Source organism: Pipra filicauda, unplaced genomic scaffold, assembly GCF_003945595.2.
Source record: "Pipra filicauda isolate LSUMZ 115617 unplaced genomic scaffold, ASM394559v2 scaffold260_size1094732_pilon, whole genome shotgun sequence".
Taxonomy (NCBI): domain Eukaryota; kingdom Metazoa; phylum Chordata; class Aves; order Passeriformes; family Pipridae; genus Pipra; species Pipra filicauda.
The window spans coordinates 268,440-286,814 of NW_024104377.1; the positions used below are offsets into that span (position 1 = coordinate 268,440).

The 18,375-nt window shown below is 38.4% G+C and overlaps 2 protein-coding genes across 2 annotated transcripts in view; one reads left to right on the forward strand and one right to left on the reverse strand.

The window, feature by feature from the left end:
• Nucleotides 1-6,442, forward strand: part of LAMA1 (laminin subunit alpha 1) — a 102,354-nt gene extending 95,912 nt beyond the window's left edge. Inside the window, exons 59-63 of the mRNA XM_027748319.2 lie at nt 1,464-1,622; nt 2,781-2,934; nt 3,527-3,660; nt 4,742-4,964; nt 5,439-6,442. Coding sequence (XP_027604120.2) covers nt 1,464-1,622; nt 2,781-2,934; nt 3,527-3,660; nt 4,742-4,964; nt 5,439-5,599 — 831 coding nt within the window. The 3' untranslated portion in view covers nt 5,600-6,442. The remainder of the gene's footprint in view (nt 1-1,463; nt 1,623-2,780; nt 2,935-3,526; nt 3,661-4,741; nt 4,965-5,438) is intronic.
• Nucleotides 6,443-7,466: 1,024 nt separating this feature from the next.
• ARHGAP28 (Rho GTPase activating protein 28) overlaps nt 7,467-18,375 on the reverse strand; it is a 76,280-nt gene continuing 65,371 nt past the window's right edge. The window contains exons 11-15 of the mRNA XM_027748511.2: nt 16,822-17,019; nt 15,988-16,131; nt 13,694-13,848; nt 12,971-13,035; nt 7,467-11,175 (exon numbers count right to left, since the gene is read on the reverse strand). Coding sequence (XP_027604312.1) covers nt 11,084-11,175; nt 12,971-13,035; nt 13,694-13,848; nt 15,988-16,131; nt 16,822-17,019 — 654 coding nt within the window. The 3' untranslated portion in view covers nt 7,467-11,083. The remainder of the gene's footprint in view (nt 11,176-12,970; nt 13,036-13,693; nt 13,849-15,987; nt 16,132-16,821; nt 17,020-18,375) is intronic.

Here is an 18,375-nt window from a genome sequence, read left to right on the forward strand (position 1 = left end):
GGTTGAGGCAACATGAGAAAGGGAGACATTTGAAAAGAATGGAGGCTGGAGGGGGGGAGGACTTGGCTTAAGGAGAGTTTGAGGAGAAACTATGGCTACAGCTTTCAGGTGCCACATAGCATTCAGAGTCTTCTGAACAAAGACTGTATGTCAGTCTCTACTGGCCCAGTTCCTCTGAGCAGCCCACCTGCTGCTGACTCAGGCTTTCTCTGTGAAAAATGACTGTGATGTCTGCATGAATTTTAATCTGACCACATTACTTCTCCTAAAGGCAGGTGAGGATGACAATATTCATCCTGCTAAGCTTCCCCTCCCCTACTCATACATGAAGCCTTAACTCCAGTAAGTGCCTTCTGTGAGACAAAGTGATTGATGACACAAAGCTGCCAACTCTCCTAGGTGCCTTGGGAATCAGCAGAGTTATTTTTGCTTTTCATACATAATGAGCAGAAGAAAAACCAGCAAAAACTAATATAAAGAAAGCAAATTTGAACTTCTGTCAGAGAGAGATATCACAGTTAATCTCTGCTGCCTGAAAGGAAGAATGCTCTGGGATTTACAGCTGCATGTTTAAGTATACTCACATAAAGCTCATACTACACTATCCACATTATAAGACATGAACAGATTCCATGCAAGAGCTGACCTGCCTTTACTACCCAGGACATAAAAGCATGAACTTCCATCTTTTTCAGAGATTAAGGCTGAGTCACACCACTTCACAGCTGGGGGTTATTGCAGCCAATCTGCAACCAATTTGAACTGATATGCATTGCTACTGAAAGAAGCACCACTTCTTTCCATTCTCTGCCCTCTGCCCATACCACCCTGCTTTACAGCTTTATCCGCTTACCAACCCACATGTTCACAAAACTTCATGTTGAACGTAGTCGAGATTCTGAGTGGGGCTAAAAGTAAATGGAGAAGAGCAAATGGCTGGCTGACTTCAAATCAAGTCCCTCAGCTGCATGTAAGCAATTGCTTTAGGGCAAGGAGGGTATAGGGACATGAGTGAACAAGATGGACAGAACTGGAAAGCTTTTTAGTCATAGCAAATTTAGGACTGCCCATCCTAATATTACAGCATAGGAGTTTGCACTTCAGAGAGCTGAGATGGGTCAGCTCAGTAATTGTAGAAGACCAGCACACTTCTCTTCAAACTCAGTGATGTACCTCTATCCTAAGACAATAAACTAGTAATTTTAAATAATGCTTGTTAAAAACTTAGGCAGGACCACATGCAATCATTGTGAACACTTCAAGAGGCAAGGAAGCTGTTTAGCTGCTCAGTTGCAGTCTGAAATGGCTTTCAGCCTCAGGATGAATTTCAAGGGGCGCCTGAGAACAGTATGTCAAAGCAATCAAACAACTAAAAAATTGTCATGCTTACTTCTGTGGCAAATGATGACTAGATAACTGATTTAGCTTACTGATTCATGTTTTCATGCTTTCGTTTTTTCCAGGTAAAGACGGAATACATTAAAAGAAAAGGTACCATCATTGTGGATGGACAGGAATTGGTAGCTGTCAGCGCTCTTGGAGATGGTAGCACTTTGGATGTGGAAGGGAAGCTCTATGTGGGAGGACTCCCCTTAGACTACGTGCCAAAGAATCTTGGGAATGTAAGAAGGTTTGGGATGGTGGGGTGTCTCTGACGTTTTGCAAGACTAGAATGAGCATACTGCATCAAACCCATCTAATTCAGTATCCTGTCTCTGATGGGCAAAAAAGTACTTAGGGAAAAAAGCAACAAAGAAAGTAATGACCCTTTACCAGGTAAATCTTTCCAGCTTTCTATGGCTTAACTACTCTAGCTAGAGATTGTATCCTTGTGTGTTAGTAATAGCTTCTATCGATCTCTCTGTTAAAAATGGATAAAGAATATAAACTTCTGTGTTTCATAATATACATATACATGACCTAGAATCTCCGTCATTATGGTACCAAAGTCCTATTGCATTAAAATATCTTTAAAAGGCTGAGTTTACCTGAGACTAAAACATACTTTGTACACATGCTTTTAGAGAGTAGGTTTTTGTTGCTCTCTTCCTTGTGCAGCCCATTATATCGGTGAGGATTCTGGTGATAATGATAATGTTTCTCATAGAATCACAGAATATTCTGAGTTCTAAGGGACCCACAAGGATCATCAAAGTCCACCCTAAGAATCACACCATGTGTCTGAGAGCATTGTCCAAACACTTCTTGAACTCTGGCAGGCTCAGTGCTGTGACCACTCCTGGGGAGCCTGTTCCAGTGCCTCACCACCCTCTGGAGTGGTTGGGCAATTCTCAGTTCTTCTCAATTCTGGGCACACCATCTTCACCAATGCTTTTTAATTGGATAATGGGGTTAACAAAATTTTTAATACTTTGAATCTGCAATTGCTGAAAATAGTAATAGTGAGAAATTCAGATGAATCTTGACAAATAGAACTTGCAAAATGCCTTACAAAATCTTGATTTGCTCATTAATTTGCTGAAGCATGTTTGGAATGTCTAACTGCTAGGCGCATCCCTGCTCACAGTTAAGTGAATACAATCCTTTTTGTATGTTATAGAGAGTGTATACTGTGCTTCTAAGCTATTTATTTTGACTCTAAGACATTATGTATGTTTGTAATCTTACATAATTATATATAATAATAGAAATTTAATTATATAACTATTTTAGATCTTGCTGTGTTTTATTCAGATAATTTTTTTATCTGCAGTAGTATCAGGTGAATCACTAAAAGCATTGCAGCTGTTTATAATAAACATTATCTCTTATATGCCTAGGTGACTCACAGTATTCCTGCCTGCATTGGTAGCATGACAATTAATAGCAAACAACTGGACAACGAGAGTCCTGTCTCCATCTTTGCTGTGAATAAATGCTATGTAAAAGTGCAGGATGGTACTTTCTTTGATGGAAGTGGCTTTGCTGCTCTTGGTAAGTATCACTAAATGAAAATAGTACCTTACTGAATTAATGTTAATGAAAATGTACACTTTTTAGGTCTTGCTGGAACTGTGTGCAGTTAATTGACTCCTCACACAGCAAGTGCATGCCCTGCATGTGTATTTCTAACTGAGTCCTTTACATGCAAGTGGTCATTTCTGCAAAGGACTGTCTTCCCCAAATGAAAGAGCTAATGCTTTTAGCACTGGGAAAGAAATGAACTACCTCTTTCTTCAGCTAAGAATATCCATGTTCCTGATGTTAAGTCTGTAAAAGGGTATGGAGACAAAAGACTTGTGAAGTAACATGAAGGATTACATTTGTGCTCTTTACTGTTTCTTACAAATGAGACAGAATGTATTAAATCTGAATTAATAAAAAGCTCCACTTATTTGGGAATTTATTTTTTCCAGTATAAAATATGAATTATGACTTTGGAAAATTTACTTTCCAGAGGTTCTGCAAGGTCATATTCCAGCAGAATAATTAACAAGCTTTTTAGACCTTTTAATGCCGATCTATGTATTTTACTTTGTACTGTGGGTTACAAGTCTTCTGCTAGAAGCTTCTACCTTCTTTTCAGTCAGAGAAGGTTACAAAGTGCGGTCTGATGTGAACATCACACTGGAGTTCCGTACGACAGCGGTGCATGGTGTTCTTCTTGGGGTCAGCAGTGCTAAGGTTGATGCCATTGGACTGGAGATTGTACACGGCAAGGTAGGCTGCCCTGTGCTGGCACACTCATTTCACAAAGACTGCTTGAAACAGGGAGGCTAGAACTCTTGGAATGCACTAAATACATACCAGTGAAATGTGATGAAGGCAGCTTCCCACAGAATGAGTATGGGACATTTTCAGTCTCAAGGTTTCTCATTGCCATCATATGATAAAATGTGTAATGAGCAACAACAAAGACACTGAAACTTTTTTGATTTTTAATTAGTGTAATTTATATCAGTGTGCAGCCACTCTGACCTCCTGTACTATGTACCTTGTATCTTAGACCAAATATATATCTTTTTTGTAGCTTAATACTTTTTCTACCATAAAACTACACTTGTCCTTGAGAAACATTATTGCATGTACTAAGCACACTGTTTTGTAATCTCTTCTTCAATATTCATGAGCAATTAACTCATTCTCTACTTCTACTGGCCATATACTCCATAAACCTTTTAACAATCAATACACAGTTCTCCAGTCATGTCTCGCATAAAAAATGTATACTTGATTGCTCTTAAGTATTTTGTTTTCTCAGAAATAGCTCATTTTTTATTCAAAGCTTCCTAGCTAGAGACAGTGTTAAATACCACTGTTTCTGTGGGACATACTTTCTCAGTTAATATTTGCATATTAATCCTCACCACAGAGTTGGGGAAATGTCTACTGCTTTGAAAAATAAATACATGAAAAAAATCGATACGTGTATTGGCAATGACAAGCGCTTTCAGTTCACTCTTCTTTCTCTTCAATTAGATACAGTGAATCTTCTTTCAGGTCTGAAGTCTCAGGTTCTGTGAAAAATGTCTTGATTTGTATTTGTAAGAAACAATGAAAGCCCTAGTGAAGTATACCAAGCTAACCCAATAGACCATTGCATAGATAGATCTACGTCTTTTAGATTTTAAAGACACTTCAAAAAGGTTACACTCTGTCCATCAGAATAAACATTTACTTTGCATACTGCCAAACATTTAAAATGGAAGTCCCTATACTGGCATGATTGTGCTTTTATCTAGGCAAATTAGTTTATATATTCTTACTTTATATCTTTATTGGCATCTGGCTGTTGATGCAGGTTTTATTCCATGTCAACAATGGAGCTGGCAGAATAACAGCTTCATATGAACCAAGAGGCACAAATAATTTGTGTGATGGGAAATGGCACAAGCTTCAAGCAAACAAAAGCAAACATCACATTTCACTGATAATTGATGGGAATTTGGTTCAAACTGATAATCCCTACATCCAGTCCACATCTGCAGATACGAACAATCCCATTTACGTTGGAGGCTATCCTGGTAGGTACAATAATATTTCCCTTCCCTTCTGTCCCTCTTGCTCTCACTCTCACGAGAGTGACTCTTAACACGTGTTCCCTCCACCCCCACCGCACTTTGCCAGTGGAGTCTGAGATGGTGTACAGTTCAGCTGTTGCTTCATATTCTGCCAGTTTTGATTTTAACTTAAAAAACACCTGTATAGAATGGCTTTCTCCTCTGATTTCCCCTCTCATTTCCCATTGTCCCCTGGGACACAGTATTTCTGCAAACTCTGCACAAGTTACCCCAGTGCATGGCTTATGCTTGAAGGCAGCAGAGACTGTTCATGTTGGCATGTCCTAGATCGTCGAAACGTGAATAGAACTTGGTGCTCTTCAGGTGTTGGTTTTATCTCTCATTTTAGAGGGAGGAGAAGCAGTTTAATAACCTGGATCTTTGTATTGTTTCTGTTCACTGGAAATAGATTCTATGTATTTCATGGTTTTTTTTCAGCTGACGTGAAGCAAAACTGCCTCACGAGCAAGAGCTCATTCCGTGGCTGTTTGAGGAACCTTGTTTTGACCAAGAGCCAACATGCAGAATTGTTTGACTTTAGCAGAGCTTTTGACCTCCGTGGAGTCTTTCCTCATTCCTGCCCTGGGGTTGAGCACTGAACTGTAGCAAAGCCCGTCTGGAGAGAGGTTTTTTTTTGTTGATCTGTTATTTTGCATTCTCATTTTGTAATGAAAAGAATTGGTGAGAGCCTGCATCTCTTTGATTTTTCTGGTTGTTTTCCAACTCAGGTCATTTTTTTTTTTTTTTAATCAGCTCTATGTCTACATTTTAACTAAAAGGTTTTAAACAACAGATACCTCTACCACAATGTAATGGCATTAATTGCATATTTTTCTCTTGGGAATTTTTATTAATCAGTGTTTACAGTATGTTTTCTTTTGATTACTTGACAGTATTTCATTTTATTGTGTGTTGTTTGTTTTATAAAAAGGTAATTATTTTGGACCACCAAATAAAACTACAATAAACTGTGCATTATTTCATGTAGTTCAGTTGTCCATACATTTCAGTCAGAAGAAAAAGAACCGACAGGCTAAGAAGTGACAAATGTGCCCACAGCAGGGAGGCTGGAACTAGATGATTTTTAAGGTCCCTTCCAACCCAGGCCATTCTATGATTCTGATGCAAGAAGTGTTAAGTGCATAAAGTCCAGCAGAGGGAGCAGGAGACTGATTAAAGGCGTAATTTTGAAGGTCTCAAATTCAGAGTCTAATCAGTAGAATTTTCTACATTATACTTTATATGGTAGCTCCAGTTTCTTTTCCTTCTGCCTTTAAAATCCAGTGCTTCTGACCCTCATTATAGATACATTATAGATATATTATAGATAAATCTAGGAGGATTTATGTAGCTCTTTATACTTTCATGTAATCAGCTTCAGGACAAGGAGCAACTCCATAGCACAGAGACAAGCATGAAGTGTTGTGTTGGTGAAGAAACAATATGGGTCTGACTTGGGAAATACCAGGCATTTTTGCAACTAGAACTAATGCATCTTTCTTTGGAAAACTGTATTTCCTACAGGACACAGGGAGGCACTTTTGGTGCTCTGCAATTCCTAATTCACAGGCCAGTAAGCAGCTCTGCCTTTGCCTTTTCTTACTGTGCTTGCCTCTCTAAAATGAGTCTTCCAGTAGTTCCTTTTGATCCAGGTTTGAGGAACATGTGACTCAAGTAAAGACATTCATTCATCAACTGGACAGATCACTGAGCACTGGCAAACTTGTCTCATACTTTAATATACATCTATAATAAACATAGTTCTTTGCAAGTCACTTCCATCTCCTTTTTTTCCTCTTTGGACCAGCAGTATTTTTGCTTGCTCCTTACAATTTTGTTTGACTTTTACTATGCACTTTTACAATTTTTCTGGAGTTAGTTTTGCTCTATGTATTTCATACTAGTTAAAAAAATACTGTCTGAAAGGAAACCCCAAAGTGTTTTGCCATTGATTTCAATGAGGCAGGATTCCAAGTAGTGTCCTTTTGTACCCTGCATCAAGGCAGTCCAAGAGAAGAGCTCCTGGAGCGAAGAACTCCTCTACTTAAGCAAGGGTGGCAGAACACAGTCCTTTGTATAGCTAGCTGTACAGGTGCTGTAACAACACAGTTGCTTTTAAGACAGATTCACCACTGCTTTTTGTCATTTCTGTCCTCTGCTTCTATCTAAAAAAACCACATGTTTAGATTCGAAGAGCTTTCTTTGTTGGTATGCTTTTATTTTTGACATAGGTACAATACAGTGGACACACTCTGCTGTACAAATACACTTACATGTTGGTGTACTTCAACAAAACACAGAACATAATGAGGCTTGTAAGGGAAACACACACAAACACTTTGCTTTGATTAGTGGCATCGTATTATTTTCCAGAGAAGACACACATTAATAGAAAGCCATTGAAAAATAAAAATGAAACACAGTGTGTATCTGTTGTCTATTTAAACCCAAGATCATAAGGTTCACATTACAAGAAGTAATTTAGGCAACACAGTTTGGATAAAATTTCCTGAAATATGTATTTTAGTATATTTTTTTTTTTCATTTCAAATCTTGCCCCACAGAAAAAGACATTTTGTCAATGATAAGACTAGTGGAGAGGTGAAACTGAGAACAGAAAGTTCTTGAATAGTAAACCTCTAAGCCAAAATATTTTTCCTGGAAAATGCAGAGTGAGGTAGTTAATATTACACATGGACACAGACACATTTGCACACACTCACACATTCGAATGACATTAGCTGCATAAACAGGTTAGTGTATTCCAGTCTGTTTCCAAAGCCTACTTTTTACAATACTCTCTCTCTGTGTTGATATGCAAAATGCTTGTCTTTGTAGAACCATGGAGTACATAAATAAATGCTCAAAGCATCTTTGGAATTTGAATAAATTTCTCCCTGCTTGCTACCACTTTCTTATTAATAGCTTTCCACATATGTTGCTTTTTGTTAGGTGATAATCCGATTGTAACTTGGTTTTGACTTCAGCTGCTGTGAGGAGGAACAAAATTTCTCATGCCTCCACCAGCATCTTGAAATATAAGGCCTAAACTTGAGACCTCATATTTCAAAATGTCATTGAGATTGTTCCATTTGTCTGCAGCATATGAAATCAAGTTAGTGTACCACAACAATACAAAACAACTTAATGTAGAACAGTATTAAGCACAGTACACATGGGTCATTAGGTCCACTTGTATCACAAAAGAATTTTGACATTCTGTTTCAGAGACGGGAGGTATTTGGCCACGCTATAGTAGTCTGGGCACTGTACGTAGAATCTAGTTCATCTGGTAATATGCGTGTCTTATAAAGTTATAGGCAGTTTTAGCATAAAACAAATGCTCACAGGATGGATTTTATTACATCATATTTGACTTTTTAAGTTGTGAAGTGATATCAAGTCTTTCAAAAACCCACTGTATTCTGTATGGAATACATGGAGATCTATTTCAGAAATAACACTGATGAGGTTCAGAACATGCTGAGCAAATTACAGCATGAACACAGGGCTTCTCTGTAATTTCCCTTGCATGGCCATTGAGAACACAGTATGAAGTTAGTGGGCAAGATGGAGGAGGTCAGTGTATTTGTCTGAAAGTACTGTAGAAAGTTAGCTCATTTGCTATGACATTTCAAATGCTTTTGTTAATGTTTAGGCTTTCTGTATAGTCATAGAACCTCTTTTAATTGGCTATAAATACGGTGATGCTTAGCATTTCTATGATGCTCTTAGTATTCAAAGCACTTTCCACATAAAACACCTTTGCTAAGTTTATCCTTTCCAGATGGATGTTTGTAACTCCTCATTTGGTCAGGGAATTGTTTGACTGCATCTGAGAGTAGAATTTAACTCAACTAATTATCATGTTGCCTTTATATGGAAAGTACTCTTCCTGCTTTACAGCTGAAAGAAAAGGGCAGCATAAGTAGGAAGAGTTGTCCATTGCCACAGGGTGAACTAAAGGGTATCGGGAGCAAAACACATGACAAAACATTTATGCTTAGTCCTATAAACAAACCACAGATCTACTATCTCTTGTATACTTATAAGAAATAGTTGTCAAAATAAGGAGTGTATTTTATAATACAACTGTCCTGGTCTTTTCCTGGCTGCAGCTATGTCTCCATTAGTGTTAAGAAGAAAAAGAAAGGGAAAAAAACAAAAACAGAAACAAAAAACCAAACAAAACATCAGGAAAGTTTAAAATGTCACTGTTTTAAAGAAAATGAAAGGATTATGTTGCTAAAATGTTATCATTTTTTATCGAGAAAGTAAGAAAGAAGACAGGATCTGCCCTCTGTAGACATTATTGTTGCTGGTAAAGTTATTAATTCAATGTTGATTTCTTTCACTGATCACTAACAAAGAAAGTTAACTACTGAACAACGTGATTAACTTAGCACATTCTAGAAGCCCTGCTTCTGGTTCAGGTCCTCACTGCACAGCTTCAGCAGAGCATCACAAGTTGCAGACTTCCTCTGCAGGACAGCATCCTTTATGTTCACCTGGAGGACTTGGTTCAGAACACTTTTACACTGCTACATGATAAACAGCTTCTGCCTTATCTGTGCATCCAGGTCAGGAACAAAACCCACTGCTCAGGCTGTGGGTGGATTCATTGTGCAATATCATCATCTTAATGATGGAGATACTGCAGTGCAGTTGAAGGTATTAATTCCCATTTTTTGCATACGACAAAGATGAAAAAAAGACTTGCTCCTTCCCAGAGATTTGTGATTTCCCAGCTCAACAAACATGCTTTAGTTCAGTAAAGTATAGCCCCAAAGGAGATGACTAGGGAAGAACAGTGCTTGCCCTTGTGACTAGCTACAAACTAGACACACTGTCTTACATTTCCAAGGCAGTTGCAGCACGTTGTTCTCTTGTCAGCCTGTGTTTTCTTAGACTGCATGTCATTCGTAAAAGGAGCTGCAATTTTCTGTGTATTTGTAAAACCCCTAGCATGACTGGGCCTAGTTTGGCTATTGTTTTGAAGACCTAATGTGTAAATTATTAAATCTCACTGCTCATTGGAAACTCTTTTTCTTCTCCATGTTGTATTATACAAGACCTGAACAAAGATCTCTCTTGTCAATCCAGCTGAATAGTATAAAAATTGCATACATATTAAAGCTAAAATAAACAAAATAAAAATAATTAGGTTACAAATAAGAAACTATAATATTTGACAGAAACAAGTGGTGACTGTAAGTGGCACCATTAACACATATCTTATAGTATGGCATTACACAAGACTTAATTCTGAGAGTATCAAGTAAAAGGCAGAGCCAGGGTCATATGCCCCTTCTTACCTAGCATTTATCTCCTGAAATTTGTGTGTGTGACAGAGGAAGGAAGGAGAGAATGGTTTGTGGCATTACAATTGCACACAGCTACATGATCCAGACGGACGATTCTGGAAGACTGGTAGTGATATGTAATACAGTGGTACACATTAGGCAGTATAGCTGTCTATACAGTAGTTCTTTCTCCTGCCTCCCACCCCCAGTATCAGGTACTCATGAAGAGTGACTGAGAGACAATTATTGCAGTAATGCACACTGTACAGGTTTACTTTCAGCAGAAAGGTTTGGTTTTGTCACACGGCTGTGTCTTGGCACTGCTGCATGTTGAGCTCCTGTCTTCCACATCTGACAGGTACCTTCTCTTCTTGAACGTCTCTGTGGTGCTTCTGTGCTACACTGCGGTAGGTAGTGTTTCATTCATCCTCTGATGCCACTGGATTATTTTCAAAAATCTGTGTTCTAACACCAGGTCAGGAAACGAACAACTTGTATGTGACAGGTTGTTTTCTGCACACCGTACCTTGGTCTGTCCTCCTCAATTCCTGGGCCAACTGGCACAAGTGTAATCCATATGAAAGTATAACTGATGTGATATTTTCCTGATGGTCAGAATCTGGAATACCAAAAGTAGTATGTGCTGACCATCAGTTGGACAGTACAGTAGGAAGGAATGATGTCCTGTAGCTACCGTTTTTTCTCTGCAAGAGCTTCTTAAAATGGCAGGCATCACTCTTGTCCATTTGGCTTTTGTCCAGTACACTGCAGCCTTCTGCTTCAGCTCGCTTTTGGTTTTATCACCCATTCTGCCTGAGGATTTGCACGGTAGACATCTAACATGTATGCATCTGGATCCAAGCAGTGCTGACCTGAAACAGAAATTAAAACCCATGAATTATAGGATGTTTTGAGCACATTGGGACAGAGCTTCGTTAAATGTCTTCGACTGTTTCTCTGACTTGCACATAGCAAGCCTAGTTTGGTGTGTCCAGCTAACATCTTGCCAGGACACACAGAGGGCCTGTGATAAATTTGCCAGTGATTTTATTCTGTGGGAATCATGAATGCACTTTCACTTCCAGGCAAGATGACCTGCATTACATTGAGTTATGGACATTTAGTTAAATGGTGAACAAATATGTTTTTTTAAGAAGCATTAAAAACACTCTTACTGTAAGTGCTAACGTTATGAGGCTTTTTATTTTTTTGAATTTACTAGGCTGGAATTACGACTCTCTGACTTTGTTGCTACACTATTTTTAAATGCTGAAAAGGTAGCTCTGTAAACAATGTGTTCCCGTCTAGATGGGATCTTGCAAAGAAATACAGGGATTATATCAAGGTTTTAGGCAGTTGCCATTTGGCTGGTTAAAATAAAAAAATAAATAAAAAAAATCCTCCTAAGGCTGTTTCAGGGTTTCATTAGGTGGTGATTGGGAAGTCCCTGCTGCCTTTGCCAGAATGAGGCATTTGGTGCCTCTTAATTGAGTAATAAGGCAATAAATTCTAGAGTTAAATTGATTTGTTGAACTATATTACATTTATGTGGGGTGATGAAGTCATTTAACTGGTGAGGTTACATTGCTGTGAGACAAAGGATTATGGTAAAATTTTTGTACAGTTACTTATAAGGTCACTGGGGTCTTAATGATTTTATTCAAGTGAAAGCAATATAAATGAATTAATGCCTAATCAGCTGACTAAGGTATCCTGAAGTATCTAGACTATAAAATAATTTTAAATGAAGATGCAAATTAAACATCCTGATTTTTTGAAAGAGCGTGGTGGGAATATTTGGGATTGTTTCATAAGGATTTTAGGATCTTCTTCTTTTTTAGCATCAGTTGGTCATCCTGTTAAGCCAGGCAAAAAAAAGTCACTAATCCAATTTAGCTTTGTGTGTCGTCAGTAATAAAGACTGCTTCTTGTTTGCTGCTGAAGTAAGTCTGTGATATTTGGTAATAACTTTACAAAAATTCTTCTGGGGTGAATCAAGAAGAAATAAGGAATAATCTAATCAGATAGTTGACAACAGAACATCCAGAATTTTGGTAGGAATAGAGAAAGAAGAGAGCCAGGATTGTGCAATATCAATTTTGACCTTCAGGCCAGAAACTTGTGGGGCAAGCCACTGTTGTTATTACAAGAAGTGGGACTGCATGAAACATAGAAGAAGACAAAAGCCCTACTGCAAAGAATTTGCTATCTAAATAAAGCACATGGATTACTATAAGTATAGAACACCCATAGGTACAGGGAGGTGAATTCTCAATTCTGTATTTTTTATTAGAGGGAGGTTAACACTTCAGTACACTGAGGAAGAAATAGGTCTTGGGAAAAGGCTTGACAACAAGGTGGAATGTGCTTGCAAGAGGAAGACTAAGGATCTCTTAACCACGAAAAAATGATGAGTTATGACAGAGGTAAGCAAAAGGTCAGATAAATTTGGCAAGACTGTAAGGGGTGCTCCTGTGGGGTGCCTCTCTAGTCATGCTGGAGTTGTAGTAAATCATGGCATTTGTTTTAACAGCTTTTGGGTCAGGCTCCTTTCCTCCAAATGCACTGGAGGGTAGGAGTGACCCAACTGTGTCAAAACAGTGCTGCCCTGAGGTGTTTTAGGAGGTTAAGGACATTCAGAATTAAATCTTCAAAAATGAGACCTACCTATATTTCCTCCAATTTCATGTAAACTTTGGATCTGGCCTCTCATATTCTGTGATGATCCACGGCTAGGATGGAAAAACAAACTTTCAGTGTGTATTTCTGTTATAACCACTGCCTTATCACCCACCATCTATGGTAAGCAGAAGTGTGATATTTTTTCCCCTGTGAACTGCCTTATCAAAAGCAGGACCTTCTACCAAATGGACCACTGCAGAATACTGAATCTGCTACAGAGGTAGATTACTGCATCACAGTTAACTAAACCTTCTATATTATTTATTTTATATTATATTTATTCAAAGAGCAAAATTATGTGGTAACATGGGAAGACTACAGAAAAGACTTCCAGATACAATTTACCATTTCCCATAACTGTTAATAATTATTACCTTTCAGAAATAAAAGCATTAAAGATTTATGGACAGGTGTAAGACAATTCTTTTGGGTTCTCTATGCAGCAAGTCTATAAAATATATGTTTAATGTACATTTTTAGTAGTGATGTAACAGAGGGCAGATTGATTCTGTATAGGAACCAATTATTAAATAAAATAAAAAGAATAAAATCAGAGGTTAAAATTTCTTTGACCAACATAACCATAAATTAGCAATTTTAAATTAGAAAAAGAGTTCTTGTAACACAATGAATCTTTGAAAAGGGAACAATCTGTTTATAGTTCTGACATTGTCATTCAGGAAAAACAAAATGTTCTGCTTTACCCACCTGTTTTCACAGTGGAATCGAGCCAGGATGTCTTTGGCTTTTGTTTGGCTGTTGAGCTGAATTGCCATAGAGACTTTTGAATGCAGTGGAGCATAAACTCTTATCACCCCCTCGGGTATGTCAGACTGCAGGTATGGGGGAAAAGTGACAGCTCCCTAAAATCGATATTCAATAGAGTAAGTCTAAGGCAAATATTGCTCTAGCTCCATTCAGAAGCAGTTCTGCAACTCTTTTCAGGTTGCTTGCAAAAATCAGTGTCCTGCACTCACTTGATTATTCAAAAGACATATTTACAGTCACACAAATGCAAATTTGTAGACGTAGTATAGCGAGATGCAACACAAAGGCCCAAACTCCTTGGTAAGTATCACATAAATGCATACAGAGTAAAGCCTTTGAATTGTAAGTTATTTCTGTTAACATTGTTCAGTGAGCCAACAGCTTACGTAAAAACATATAAAAATTATTAGAAATATCTGTTCTTCCTTTTAAAGATGAAATTCTCCTGAGGCATAAAAATCCAGTTCTCTGTTTCCGCTTCCTATAGCTTCAACTTGATTGAAATGTGTGTACAGTAAAATATCAAAGTACCATATGGCTTCTGTTAATTTGAAATTTGACCTTGTATAGGGTTCAAACAATCATCTATGATGCTTATGCGCTCTTCCATGATTAATGGTGGATAAATCAATTAGCAAGGTTTGCATTCCAGTTCTAATCCAGTTAATACCATGCTGAGCAGAACACAATAGTCTCTCCAGTCTCTGTCTCTGTGTAATTTAGAACATCTGAGACCTGGGGATTGTGTTAAGTGCTCTCAAAATTCAACTCAGTTATCCAAACAGAGTTTGCCTCCAATTTACCCTTCATATTTCAGCTACCTGCCACAGCTACCCTCGTTTTCATTAGATGTAAAGCCAATTACTACGATCAATGGACTTGTCTTCCTGAAAGTGCAATGACCGCAGTAATTGACTCTCCTCAGAGAGAGAGCCTTTCTGTGTTTGTTCCAGGCTGAATACAACTTTGCATCACAGTAGTCTACGTCACCAATTTAAACAAACACCTCTGTCTCCATTTGCAGTACCAGTGTGTCTCCTACCCACAGTATATATTGGTCAGTGCTGGCAAATAAATTCTCCAAAAAGCTGAATTAGCATGGATTCACAATTTATACATTACATTTATTTTTCTACTTTTTTCCTGTACATTCCCTTCTGCATTTTCTCTGTTGTCTGCACTAGGTGGCTCATTCTCTATTTCTTATAATCTCTTAATTTCACTCCTTCCTTATGTGTCTTTTCTTTTTTCTTCAAGACTGTTCTTCAGCAACTATAGAGTCCTTGACCATTTCTTTAATTACTTCTCTTACAGTTCACCAATTTTCATTTATTTAAACATCCATGGAGGACCCTAAAGACTTTCTCTCCAGGTTATTAATAGTAGTTACTACATGGAAATACTATATTTAAGCTGCTATAGGGACTGTATATGTTGTGCACGTAGACACAAGATTCTTTATTGCCCAAATTATATGTTGAACCTAATATGTAAGTAAGTTTATTTTAGTTGTCTATCAAAGCAGCATACCTCAAGTAACTTCCTAATCTCTGTATCTAGGCAGTGGAGAAAAGTTGGTGGCTTTACGATCTTCAAAGAAAGATTTTTCTATCAGATTTTCCTAAGCTGGAACTTCACCTGGAACCCTGGAAATCCTCAGAAGTACTGACCTCTCTCCTCTGACTATACAGGGAATAACAACACAAACTACTTCATTGGGCGCTTAACATTTAGACCCAATTTAGGTGTCTATGGCAGGTAAACTGGATTTGCTTTCCACCTAGGAAGTTAATGCAAAGCTCTAAAACTAAACCTTGCAAGGAGGCTATCAAGTGGCCTGAAGCAGGGCATACATAAATTCAGTTAATCCTAATACAGACTATTCTACTACTCAGCTACAGATCCATGCATTTGTTGAATATCTACAGATCATTACTGTCAAGGACAGTCCCCATATAACCATTTTCTTATGAAACAGGTTAAAAAACAGCATGTGTTTGTAAACAGCTTACAGCTTGGGCTGCCGGAAATCATTCTGCCTTCCTCACCTCTTCTCATCAATTCCCAAAGCTTTGTCTTATCAGGATGTTGGACTGAGAAGCACATCTTTCAAGATAGCTCCCTAATCAGCTAATTTTATATGGCAAAATTTCCTCCCTGCCCCCAGTAGTTTTCCTGAGATAAAGGAGGGAGGCTCATTAAAGCTGCCTTTGAAAACTATCTTTTTATCACACCTCTGGTCTTTCAGGTCTCTCCCGTTCCATGGTCTTTCTCCTCAGAAGTTTTCTCACTCCTTTGTCAAACATCAGCTGTCTCTTGCTGTTGTTCATCGCTGCCTCATTCATTTTTCTCACTTGGGAAATCAGGAAAGATGGGACCTAAAGGGAGGAAACCAGATCTAAGAATAGTCATTTCCCCCCCAGCATTGCTGTTGGGTCTTTAGAAATGCACCAAATTTTAGGCAGCAGAAATTCTATTTATTCCTAGAAGATACATGCAAATTGTAGCTCTCTCTAGCAGCCTACAGTTATTCCTTCGGTGACACTGTAGATCTTCATGCCATATGAAACTCTTAGTGATGTTTGAAGTTGCAGGAACTTCATTAGGAGGTAGTCTTTGCAATCCTCATCATACCCTCCTTTTTGAGAAAACAAACTGAGACTGCCAAAATCTTCATGCTAACCTTCGGCAGCCCAACAAGTAGTACACACTTTTGGTCTCATATTGCTATGGGCTAGACTCTAAACAGACATTTAATCTCACTCAAATTTAGACATATCACCTAGACATCTAGATTAAATCACTCTTATGCATTATTCTGTACAAACAATGGTGTGGGACAGGTCAATTCGTGCTAAAATAGATGACTCAGGTAAGTGAGGTAACCCAATCCACAGATATCCGTCACCCTATCTCATTTTGGATGTAGAAGACTTCAGCCAGTTTCCCAAGAACAGCCAACTGTTTCTCCTTGGAAGGTCAGTTTACCCTGATTTCTGCAGAGCTCCTGCATATAGCAAAATACTGGCCTGTACTGGAGCCCTAAGGAGGGAACCAACATTACTCACTGTCCACAGGATGTCCTGGTACCGAATTAACAGCCGCACGATGTGTGCTGTGGTGGCAGCTGCTTGCATTTCTTGTTGGTTTGCACGTTTCCCTTTGTAGATGAAGAGGTTTGGTGCAACAATCATAGAAACATTCCACAAATTCATCTTGTTTTTCCCTTCATTAGCAACCACCTTCTTCAGGAACTGAAGAAAGGCCTGGAAAAAACCAACACTTGTTGAGTCTCATGAAATAATTTGCTTCTGAAATGCAACACTTTTAATTGCACAACATGTCAGGCTCAAAAACTGCTATAATTGCACTTAAAGGTGAAATTTAGGGGTTTTTTGCATTTTAATTTGGATTACTCTGTTTGGTAGAACCACCTGTGTCAATCACAGAGGAACAGTTAATGCTATCAAAATACACATTAATAAATTATCTATCACTTAGAGCATAATCCCAAATTTGCAAGTTGAGTACAGTGTCTACACTAAGGTACTGAATACTATAGTGGAGGAAAGAAGTACGGATATTGCAAGGGAACAGTTACTTTCTTCATAGATTTCCAAGTGTCCGTTTTGATGTATGTAACCAATGCTTTTTATATAACCATCACCAGGGTGATCGGTCTTTCTTCAAATGTGCACCAGTCCCAAATGTGATTTGAAAAATTTCTGCCAGCAACCCCCAAACTTTTATTTTGGGATGATGAAAACAAGAAGAGCTCTGTTGTTATTCACTGATGTTACTTCTGCACATGCATGGCAGAGTCGAAGGAAACTCATTTCCTTTTTGGGTAGTTTGTTCAGAATTTTCTTTGAGTGACTGAACAGGATGAATTGCAGCTGTGGTTAGAGTTGAGGTCTACCAATGATTCCTTTTGCAATACTGTTATGGTTTCAGCTGGGATAGAGTTAATTTTCTTCCTAGTATCTGGTACAGCGCTGTGTTTTGGATTTAGGATAAGAATAATGTTGATAACACACTGACGTTTTAGTTGCTTCTAAGTAGTGTTTACACTTAGTCAGTGTAATCTTTAGTTTCTCAGGCTGCCTGGCCAGTGAGGAGCCTGGGGATGCACAAGAACTTGGTAGGGGACACAGCCAGGAGAGCTGATTTCCACTGACCAAAGGGATATTCCATACCATATGGCGTCATGTTCAGTATATAAATGTGGGAATACTGATCTGGGACTGCTGTTCAGGGGCTGGCTGGGCATCAGTTACAAACAGTGGTGATCAGTGGTGAACAACTGCATTGTACATCACTTGTTTTGTATATTCTAATTATTTTATCGTTATTATTTTCCATTTCTTTTCTGCCCTATTAAACTGTTTTTATCTCAATCCATGAATTTTTTTTTTCAAATTTTCTAATCCATCCCACTGGGCAGGGGGAGAAGTGAAGGAACAGCTGTGTGGTGGTGTGCTGGTTGTGGCTGGGGTAGAGTTAATTTTCTTTGCAGTGGCCAGTATTGGGGCTATGTTTTAGATTTGTGCAGAACACAGTGCTGATAATATAGAGATGTTTTTGTTATTGCTGAGCAGTGCTTACACAGAGCGACGGCCTTT